At 42.4% G+C, this 11,175-nt stretch overlaps 1 protein-coding gene across 1 annotated transcript; it reads left to right on the forward strand.

The window, feature by feature from the left end:
- The first annotated feature begins 588 nt into the window (after positions 1 to 588).
- Positions 589 to 3,006, forward strand: LOC103452391 (cytochrome P450 71B26-like). Its single transcript, XM_029091127.2, has 2 exons — positions 589 to 1,574; positions 2,184 to 3,006. Exons 1-2 carry the CDS (start codon positions 648 to 650, stop codon positions 2,799 to 2,801), a joined length of 1,545 nt encoding a protein of 514 aa, XP_028946960.1. The 5' UTR covers positions 589 to 647; the 3' UTR covers positions 2,802 to 3,006.
- The last annotated feature ends 8,169 nt before the right edge of the window (positions 3,007 to 11,175 follow it).

Here is an 11,175-nt window from a genome sequence, read left to right on the forward strand (position 1 = left end):
TATCATAAGTTATCCAAAATAAATCTAGAGGGCTACAGACATAACTAAAAAGTTGTTAAGAAATGGCGCCTAGACCTACTAAGGCTCCTATCTAGACTGCCTAGGCACCCACCTAGCCCGTCAGACCCGCCTAAGTTGTTACTCACTTAAACAGAAAATAATAACTTTCATTTTGCATTTTATTTTTTCCAATAAATTGTAAGAGACTTGTTGAATACTTAAATGAACACACATTATATGTTTGTTCCCCATGTTTTCATTATGTTCCGATAGCTCATAATATATTTGTCATTCTATTTTGTAGGTTATGATGAAATTATATATTTTTTAAGTATAAACAGACACTTACTTACACGAAATATAATATATTTAATTAAACCCGTCTAGTTAGCTTAGGCGCCCGCCTAGGCCCTGCCTAGCCATCTAGGCGCTAGGCCCCAGCCCGTCGCCCAACTAGCGCCTAACATCCTTTAGAACCTTGCCTACGACAATCTACATGAGTGATAATTTTCATCGACGTTGAAATACTACTTTGTCGTTTGTTTCCAAAGTTAGCCATATATAGCTAGATATTTAGATCACCAGAGCTTATATATGGTGGACAAAAGCTCCAGAAAAATAATAACATATCATTGATAGAACCTCCAATGGCTATCATCACCTCCTTGTTCATATGCCTTCCATTTCTCCTTCTTCTCCCTCTATTTCTTCTACTCCAAAAGCGGAAAAATGTCTATAAGAACCCACAGCAAAAGACCTTTCCACCAAGCCCCCCCAAGCTCCCCCTCATAGGCAACTTGCACCAACTCGGCACCCCACGTCACAAATCTCTCCACCAACTCTCCATAAAGTACGGACCAGTCATGCTCCTCCACCTCGGCCGTGTCCCCACCCTAGTCATCTCTTCCGCCGAAGCGGCCAAAGACGCATTAAAAACCAACGACCTCCACTGCTGCAGCAGACCCTCCTCGGCCGGAACCCGCAGGCTCACGTACAACTATCTTGACATGGCCTTTTCTCCCTATGGCGATTACTGGAGAGAGATAAGAAAAATATGCGTGCTCGAGCTTTTCAGCGTGAAGAGGGTCCAGTCATATAAATCAATCAGGGAAGAAGAAGTAGATGAAATGGTCAATTCAATCTCTGCCTCTTCATCTTCTGGTGCTCCTGTTAATCTTACGGAAAAGTTGCTTGCTCTCACGGCTAGTATTATTTTTAGGATTGGTTACGGGACAAGTTTCCGAGGGAGTAAATTTGAGCATAAAAATATTGATGAGTTCATTCAGGATACTGAGGTCATGCTCGGAGGGGTGTCCGGGGCTGACTGCTTTCCGTCTTGGATGGGGTGGGTTATCGATATGGTTTCCGGTGCGCACAAGGAGTTCGATAGGATTTCCAAGGAGTTGGATGGTTTTTTCCAGCAGGTGATTGATGATCATCTGAAACCTGGGAGGAGAGTTGACGACGAACGAGCTCATGAAGATATAGTTGACGTTCTGCTTAAGATAGTGAAGGAGCAAAGTGAGTTTGGAGCCTCTCATCTTGGTCACAACAACATCAAGGCAGTCCTCTTGGTAATTATTCTCTTAAAAGAACCTCTTGTGGTTATTAATTTTGTGTTAATTTGTTATTTGTTTGAGAATTATTTTATATGCAGACAAAAGTTTGAACCCCTTTCCCCTTGGTGCCTTTCTATTTTTTGGAACCAACCATATTATCTATAAGGAAGCGAGGAAGTAGGCCGAGTCTCACAATAGACTAGTAATTATTTGATTCAAATTCGGCGTTGGCGATAATTGAATCTAAGACTTTTCATATACAAGTGAAAAAGAATATAACTAAACTTTAGTGTTAAGTGACTCCTTAATTAGTGCCCATTTAGAAAACAGTAAAAGTTATTCTTTTATAACCCCAAAAAATTATTTGTCCAGTTTTGTGAAAAAAGGAAAGGAAAAAATTTAGTTCATGTCCCATTTTGTCGCAAGAATAAAAGAACAAAAGTAAACATGGTATGTTTTCCAATAAAAAATAATAATATAAAAAAAAATAAAAAATAAAAAAGTAAACATGGTATGCACACAGAGAAAAGTAGTGCGAAATTCATCAATTATTTTTTTATGCATCATTTTTCTACTTTATTTTTCAATTATTTTTCTTACTATGATGTTGCAATTGTGAATCAGAATCTATTTTTAGGTGGAATAGACACAGGTACAATAACAATGGGGTGGGCGATGGCAGAGCTAGCTAAGAACCCTAAATTGATGAAGAAAGCACAAGAAGAAGTTAGAAAATGCATCGGAAACAAAGGAAAAATCACAGAAACTGATACAGATCAGCTTCAATACCTCAAGATGGTAATCAAAGAAACCCTAAGACTGCATCCTCCAGCTCCAATGCTCCTTCCAAGAGAAACTATCTCCCATTGCAAAATCCAAGGTTATAATATTGAACCAAAAACAACAATTTATATCAATGATTGGGCAATCGCACGCGACCCTGAGGTTTGGAGGGACCCCGAAAAATTTATTCCAGAACGGTTTGAGGGAAGCTCCGTCGATTACAAAGGACAACATTTTGAGTTTTTACCGTTTGGAACTGGTCGAAGAGTTTGCCCTGGAATATATATGGGAACGACAACAGTGGAGCTTGGACTAGCAAATCTTCTCTACTGGTTCGATTGGAAATTGCCTGATGGAATGAAGGAGGAAGATCTTGACATGGAAGAAGCCAGCGGCTCCCATTCCCTCACCGTTGCTAAGAGAACTCCTCTCAACCTTGTCCCCGTGAAATTTTCTTAAAATTAAGAAAAAAATTAACGGAGGATTGGGGAAGACACCTGTTTCTTGTTCTTATGGTGTAGTTAATTAATAATGTGGCACTTGTATTGTATGTTGTATATCCTTGTGTGAATGTGTACTATTACTCTGTTCTCGTCTTAAATTGAATAAAACACTACAAATCACAAGTTGACATATATTCTAAAGTGATTCGTTTGGTTTGTAATGTCCAAGTGTTCTTTACAAGTAGAGTATTAATTAGTTAAATCTTTTCTAACAAAACAGAAATGATTATGTTTTTAATTAAGATTTGTTATAAGTTGGAACACCACTTAAGTCTCTAACAAAACAGAGTGAGGTTTGGGTGGATTGTTCATATTCTTGTGTTTCTGGATGTTCTTGAATAATACAACTCAAGAGAAACTAAAACAGGATACGAGTAAAGGAAAACATGAACCAACATGGTAAAGAAAGCATGATACAGCAACAGATATATAATCTCCAACTAATTTTCCTTTTTTATTTGAACTTGAGTCGAACTCCGCCGATGTAAGTTTATCTTACATTGCCGGTCCCAAGCCCGGATAAAGGAGGAGGGGGAGGGCGTTAGGTAGTCGACAGCCGGCACTCCACAGTTACGTCGAATCCTTATGACAATGAATCCAGAACGAAATCGCGCTAAAGCTAGGACGTCACCTGTAAGTGGCGCGCTGTGTGGCCCGAGCACAGTGATAAGTGAGCAAGGGTCGCTGTATCTCCATCGGCACCCGGATGCAGTGTTAAATGAGCAAGGGGGCCATAGAAACTTCTTTTCGAACGACTCCACTCAAAGTTGTTTGGGAGCATATGCTCCTATCAACTTTACACAAGACACACAAAAGAAGTACTTTGATCCTATTAGACGGGGGATGGTGAAGAAGCTAGGACAAAAGGGTAGAGTTCAAGAGAGTAGAATGCGTTTAGGAACGTGGAATATAGGAACCTTAACGGGAAAATCTATGGAAGTAGTGGAAGTTATGGTGAGGAGAAGGATAAATATTATGTGCCTACAAGAAACTAAGTGGGTTGGTCTTAAGGCAAAGGATCTAGAAAACTCAGGGTTTAAGCTTTGGTATTCGGGCACAAATAGAACGAGAAACGGTGTTGGCATCATTGTGGACAAGACCTTGACACAAGATGTTGTAGATGTCAAGAGGGTAGGAGATAGAATCATGGCAATCAAGATTGTAATAGGACAAGAACTCATCAATGTGATTAGTGCGTACGCACCTCAAGTAGGGTTGGATACGAGTTCGAAAGAGAAATTTTGGGAAAACCTTGGAGACTTGGTGCAAGGAATTGCTCAGACGGAGAAGTTATTTATAGGAGGAGATTTAAATGGACACGTGGGCAGGGAGACAGGCAACTATGGAGGTTTTCATGGTGGCCATGGTTTTGGGGAGAGAAATGAGGATGGGGAAGCTATCTTGGATTTTGCAATGGCATATGATCTCTTCTTAGCCAACACCTTCTTTAAGAAGAGAGAATAACATGTGATCACCTACAAGAGTGGGTCGTCAAAAACACAAATAGATTTTCCTCTAATGAGGAAAGGGGATCGTATAACTTGTAAGGATTGCAAAGTTATACCGGGGGAGAGCTTGGCTAATCAACATCGCTTGTTGGTGATGGATGTACATATCAAAAGAGTGAGAAAAAAGAACAAGACTTGGAAGTGCCCAAAGACTAGATGGTGGAATCTAAAAGGAGAAAAACAAGTCATTTTCAAAGAGCAAGTAATCACCCAGTGTGTGTGGGATAGAGAGGGGGAAGCTAGCCAAATGTGGGATTCCATGGCTAGCTGTATCCTAAAAGTAGCAAAAGAGGTATTAGGAGAGTCCAAGGGCTTTGCTCCACACCAAAAGGAATCTTGGTGGTGGAATGAGGAGGTACAAACAAAGGTGAAGGCTAAGAAGGAATGTTGTAAAGCCTTATACAAGGATAGGACCGATGAAAATGGTGAAAGGTATAGAAGAGCGAAGCAAGAGGCGAAGAAAGCTGTGAGAGAAGCTAAGTTAGCGGCTTATGACGATATGTATAAGCGACTTGATACCAAAGAATGAGAGTTGGATATCTATAAACTAGCTAGAGCAAGGGAAAAGAAGACAAGGGACCTAAACCAAGTGAGGTGCATCAAGGATGAGGATGGAAAGGTTCTTGCTACAGAGAACGCGGTCAAAGACAGATGGAAAGGTTATTTTCATAATCTTTTCAATGAAGGACATGAAATGAGTACTCCTTTAGGGGAGTTGAGTAACTCAGAAGAGTATAGAAACTACTCCTTTTATCGTCGAATCAGGAAGGAAGAAGTGGTTGTAGCTTTGAAGAAGATGAAGCATAGAAAAGCAGTGGGCCCGGACGATATACCGATTGAAGTGTGGAAAGCCTTGGGAGAGACAGGTATAGCATGGCTCACTGACCTTTTCAATAGGATTTTGAAAACGAAGAAGATGCCAAACGAGTGGCGAAAGAGCACCTTGGTGCCTATTTACAAGAATAAGGGCGACGTACTAAATTGCATGAACTATAGGGGTATTAAGCTAATGAGTCATACAATGAAGCTCTGGGAGAGAGTCATTGAGCATAGATTAAGACAAGAGACACGGGTTTCGGACAACCAATTCAGGTTCATGCCAGGGCGCTCAACCATGGAGGCAATCTATCTCTTACGAAGATTAATGGAAAGATATAGAGATGGGAAAAAGGATTTACACATGGTCTTTATAGATTTGGAAAAAAACGTATGATAGGGTCCCAAGAGACATTCTTTGGAGGATTTTAGAGAAGAAAGGAGTACGAGTAGCATATATCCAAGCTATAAAGGATATGTATGAATGAGCAAAGACTGCCGTAAGAACTCATGAAGGACAAACCGAAAGCTTCCCCATAACTGTAGGATTACATCAAGGCTCATCCTTAAGTCCTTACCTTTTTGCGTTGGTAATGGATGAGTTAACAGGACATATTCAAGATGATATTCCTTGGTGTATGCTTTTCGCAGACGATATAGTGTTGATAGATGAAACTCAGGAATGGGTAAATGCGAAGCTTAACCTTTGGAGAGAAGTGTTGGAATCTAAAGGTCTTCGCCTAAGCCGATCAAAGATAGAATATATGGAGTGCAAGTTCAGTGCAAATAGAGGCCAAAATGAGTTAGGGGTGAGAATCGGAGATCAGGAAATACCAAAGAGCGACCGTTTTCGCTACCTAGGATCTATCTTGCAAAAGAACGGAGAATTAGATGGAGATCTCAACCATAGAATACAAGCTGGATGGATGAAGTGGAAGAGTGCATCCGGCGTGTTGTGTGATCGTCGTATGCCACTGAAACTTAAGGAAAAATTTTATAGGACGGCAATAAGGCCGGCGATGCTGTATGGCACAGAATGTTGGGCGGTGAAGCACCAACACGTACACAAAATGGGTGTAGCGGAGATGAGGATGCTTCGTTGGATGTGTGGGCACACGAGAAAGGATAAGATTAGGAATGAGGATATCCGAGGTAAAGTAGGAGTAGCCGAAATTGAAGGAAAACTGAGAGAAAATCGGTTACGGTGGTTTGGACATGTGCAAAGAAGGCCTACTGACGCTCCGGTTAGAAGATGCGACTACGGGACAGAGGTTCAGGGCCGAAGGGGTAGAGGAAGACCTAGAAAAACTTTGGAAGAGACTCTAAGAAAAGACTTAGAGTACTTGGATCTAACGGAGGACATGACACAGGATCGAGCACAATGGCGTTCTAAGATTCATATAGCCGACCCGACTCAGTGACTTGGATTTTTCAAGTCTCCAATCGAGAAGTTTTCCCTACTCGGGAAATTAAGGGAACAATACCTCAACCTACATGCTCCACTCACAAAGCTTCAACATACAAGCTTAACAAAAGAAAAATTCAAAGAACTTAGTGAAGAAGACTTTGGTGTATTTAACACAATACGTTGAAATGAAACAAAGCTTATTTATTGATATCTCTAAGAAGTTACAAATATGTACATATACACGAGTCAAAATAAAAAAACAAGAGGAAGCCTTCACAAAGGTTGCTTAGGAGAAGTCTCAGCAGTCGGCAGAGCCCCAGAAAGAGAAGGCACCGGAGGGGGATCATTCGGAGCCTCAGTACTGGACAGCACCCTAGAAGGAGGAGGCATCGGAGGTTGATCATTTGGAGCTTCATTACGCGGTACAGCCTCAGAAGACGAAGGCAATAAATGCCTTTGGAACAAACCCACAAACCTCTGATGATCATGTAAAATCTGACCATCAGATTCCTTCATCTGGTCAAGCTTCCTCTTCATGTTTGTAGCATAGTCATGAGCGAGCCGGTGCAACTGTTTATTCTCATGCTTGAGCCCTCTAATCTCCTGTTTGAGACTCATCACTTCAGCCGCCAATAATTCAACTTGGCGGGTTCGAGCAAATAGGCGTTGGGCCATATTAGACACAGAACCTGCACACTGAACACTGAGAGCCAGAGAATCCTTAACAGCCAACTCATCAGACCGTTTGGAAAGTAGTCTGTTATCTTTGGGAGTGAGAAGGTTCATGGCCACCACCGCAGCGGTCATATCATTCTTCATCACGGAATCCCCAACGGTAAGAGGACCAGTAGGGGATAAGAAGGATGGGCGCCATATGTTGTCTGGAGAAGGTGTGGCTGCCTCTTCAACAAGGTTCAAGTCAAAACGACGGTTGGAGGGGCCAGACATTTTCAAAGGTGTTGAAGAGAAAAGAGGTCGGACAAATCAAGATCTTAGAAATGCAAGAAGGGAGCTTCTACTGGTGGAGATTCAAGTGTGCTTTGGAACTTAATACCAGCCTCTATAAAAATCCGCACTCGATGGAGCTTCAGAAATCGAAGAGGCGCCTGCTCAGAAATTGAAAAGGGGTTTGCTTTCTCAAAAGCTGGGCTGCTCAGAGACCACGAGGGCCGATCTCAGGAATCGAAGAGGCGTTTGCTTTCTCAAAAGCTGGGCTGCTCAAAGACCACGAAGGTCGATCGCAGAAATCGAAGAGGCGCTTGCTTTCTCAAAAGCTGGGCTGCTCAGAGACCACGAGGGCCGATCTCAGAAATCGAAGAGGCACCTGCTTTTTCAGCCTTGTCAGAACCTGTCACATGCACACTCAACTTTGCGGAAATTACGGGCATTCTGTCGAAGATTTCTAGTGAAGTAGAAAGCACGTGAATGTTACTGTTCAATCATTCACTTTCCACACGCAACATCAGCTCACGGGTACCACAGATAACTTTGCCAAAAATCTCTGACAAAGTTTAGACACGTGAAGCTTGTAGCTCCCATTACATCGCTATAACCAAGAAGGGTAAAAGAATAGCAAAGAAACAGCACTAACAAAGTTTAGACACATAAATTTTGAAGGTCTAGCTACCATATTATTACCCACAAGGGTAAAGGAACAGGACCATTGCTGGATAATTGGAAAGTCCCTGTGGGTCAACCTCTGTGCTCCGTGGCAAGGTAGACTAGCAAATAGGCCTAACCTTTACTCACATTCGAGAAAACACTCCCAATAAGATTGTTTGCTTCAAGATCGAAAAGGCACCGTCCTCCGAATCTCGAGAGCCAGACTCCCAACATGATTACTTTCTCAAAAAGCGACGAGACACCGCTCTCCGAATCTCGAGAGCCAGACTCCTAGCAGGATTGCTTTCTCAAAAATCGAAGAGGCACCGTTCTCCGAATCTCGAGAGACAGATCCCCGACAGGATTGCTTGTTCGAAAACCGAAGAGCACCGCTTTCTCAACTTCGAGAGCCCCTTAGATAAAGCTTGTCTGTAATCCTCACACCGCTTTCTCAACTTCGAGAGCCAAATCTCCTTGGATAAAGCTTGTCTGTAATCTTCACACGTAACATCAGCTTTCCAGATACCACAGACCACTTTTTCAAAGTGCTCTGACAGAGTTAAAACACGTGAAGCTGGCAGCTCCCACTACCGTGCTATGACCAAGCAGGGTAAAAGAATAGTATTACTCCTTGTTAGGGAGACTCCTATATATGTCGACCTCCATCCTCAACGGACAGGCAGACCTGCAAAAATGCTCAACCCTTCCTCATATCTGAGAGGGCACTCCCAACGAAGCCTCTCGAAATACTCAGCTTTCTTTCCCCCCGAGAATACCTCTGCAAACAAGCTACACTAGAGCAAGAATATCTCATATCATCAGGGTTAAAAGCAAGAGTATCCCATATCATGCTTTTTCCCTGTCTTTTCCTTTGGCCTTGTTCTTACCTGCAAAACAAGGAGAAAGAGAGCAATCAGTCAGCACTTGGAATCAAGCTTCCAGTCCGGAACTGACTGCCTGGAACCCCATTGCTCTCGAGTACTCATCTTCAACATCTTATGCTTCCCGAGAAGATACCACATCTGCTTGAGGAACAAATAGGGCAAGTGAGAAGGATACAAGGAAGCATGTGGAGACAAGCGCAACAGAACATGTGCCGATACATCCACTACTTTGTCAACAGCAAAAGTATCCCATATCAGCAGGGTCGAACGTACTCTAGATTTGATGGACTTGTTTTGACCCTCAAATTCTTCAGTCGGCCTTATACTCTGGCGGAAACAAGAAAACCCTCCAGCCCAGTTCAAGAATAAGCCTGTGGAGAGTTACTTCTTCAAAAGCAAAAGTATCTCATATCCCCTTTTCTCCTTTTCTTCTCTTTATCCTTCATGTTACCTGCAAGATAAGGAAAAGGATAACAATCAGCCGGAACTCGAAATCAAACTTCTAATCTGGGACTGATTGCTTGGAGCTCTGATTGCTTACCTTGTCTGTCACCTCTTTCAGCAGATCCCCTAGCTCGGCGACTTGGGGGACTCCTACTACATGGTTTGTATCGCGCTTGACCAAGCCTGAAACTACAAGTAAACGTCAAGTGAAATTGATACATTACCTTGTGCATCTCCACCAGTTAAAGATACCACCCCTGGAGGGAGGAAGAGTACTTCCAAAGAAGATGTCACATCTACCTATGAGACAGATAAGGCAAGTGAAGACGATACCACACTTCGGTACTTAAAAGTTTCGTGATTACGAGATCATTCTTCCACAATATTTCCTAATGTCATTTGTACTAAATCATTCACTTGTACTCACTAAAGGAGAGCTTGAACCTATATCCTGTGTAAACCCTTCACAATTAATGAGAACTCCTTTACTCCGTGGACGTAGCCAATCTGGGTGAACCACGTACATCTTATGTTTGCTTCCTGTCTCTATCCATTTACATACTTATCCACACTAATGACCGGAGCAATCTAGCGAAGATCACAAACTTAATATTTAAGATGATATTCTTTGGTGTATGCTTTTCGCAAACGATATAGTGTTGATAGATGAAACGTAGGAAGGGGTAAACGCGAAGCTTAACCTTTGGAGAGAAGTGTTGGAATCTAAAGGTCCTCGCCTAAGCTGACCAAAGACAGAATATATGGAGTGCAAGTTCAGTGCAAACGGAGGCCAAAATGAGTTAGGGGTGAGGATCGGAGATCAGGAAATACCAAAGAGCGACCGTTTTCGCTACCTAGGATCTATCTTGCAAAAGAACGGAGAATTTGATGGAGATCTCACCCATAGAATACAAGCTGGATGGATGAAGTGGAAGAGTGCATCCGGCGTGTTGTGTGACCGTCGTAGGCCACTGAAGCTCAAGAGAAAATTTTATAAGACGGCAATAAGGTCGGCAATGCTGTATGGTATAGAATGTTGGGCGGTGAAGCATCAACACGTAGGTGTAGTGGAGATGAGGATGCTTCGTTGGATGTGTGGGCACACAAGAAAGGATAAGATTAGGAATGAGGATATCCGAGGTAAAGTAGGAGTAGCCGAAATTGAAGGAAAGAGGAGAGAAAATCGGTTACAGTGGTTTGGACATGTGCAAAGAAGGCCTACTGACGCTCCGGTTCGAAGATGTGACCACGGAACAGAGGTTCAGGGCCGAAGGGGTAGAGGAAGACCTAGGAAAACTTTGGAAGAGACCCTAAGAAAAGACTTAGAGTACTTGGATCTAACGGAGGACATGACACAAAACCGAGCGCAATGGCGTTCTAGGATTCATATAGCCGACCCCACTTAGTGGGAAAAGGCTTTGTTGTTGTTGTTGTTGTTGTATTTGAACTTGAGTCGCCTTGGTATGAATAATGTAAGTTAGCAGGGATACATAAAGAAAAGAAAAGAAAATTTTCAACTGAAAACTACATCACGGTGAGAAAATTATAGAAACCTCCCCCCAAAGAAGCATGAATACGAAAGGTTACCTTGCGTCTTAAGTAGCTACTTTGCGAAAACAAGCAATTACATGTCCACTGCAAATAAGAGGGCATTGAAGAGGTAGAGAG

Source organism: Malus domestica, chromosome 13 (genome assembly GCF_042453785.1).
Source record: "Malus domestica chromosome 13, GDT2T_hap1".
In the NCBI taxonomy this organism is placed as follows: Eukaryota; Viridiplantae; Streptophyta; class Magnoliopsida; order Rosales; family Rosaceae; genus Malus; species Malus domestica.

Bases quoted from the DNA above. Each gene is read 5' to 3' on its own strand.
- LOC103452391 (XM_029091127.2), top strand. From the start codon at position 648: ATGGCTATCATCACCTCCTTGTTCATATGCCTTCCATTTCTCCTTCTT. The intron at 1,575-2,183 runs GTAATTATTCTC...ATTGTGAATCAG, and splicing joins ACATCAAGGCAGTCCTCTTG to AATCTATTTTTAGGTGGAAT.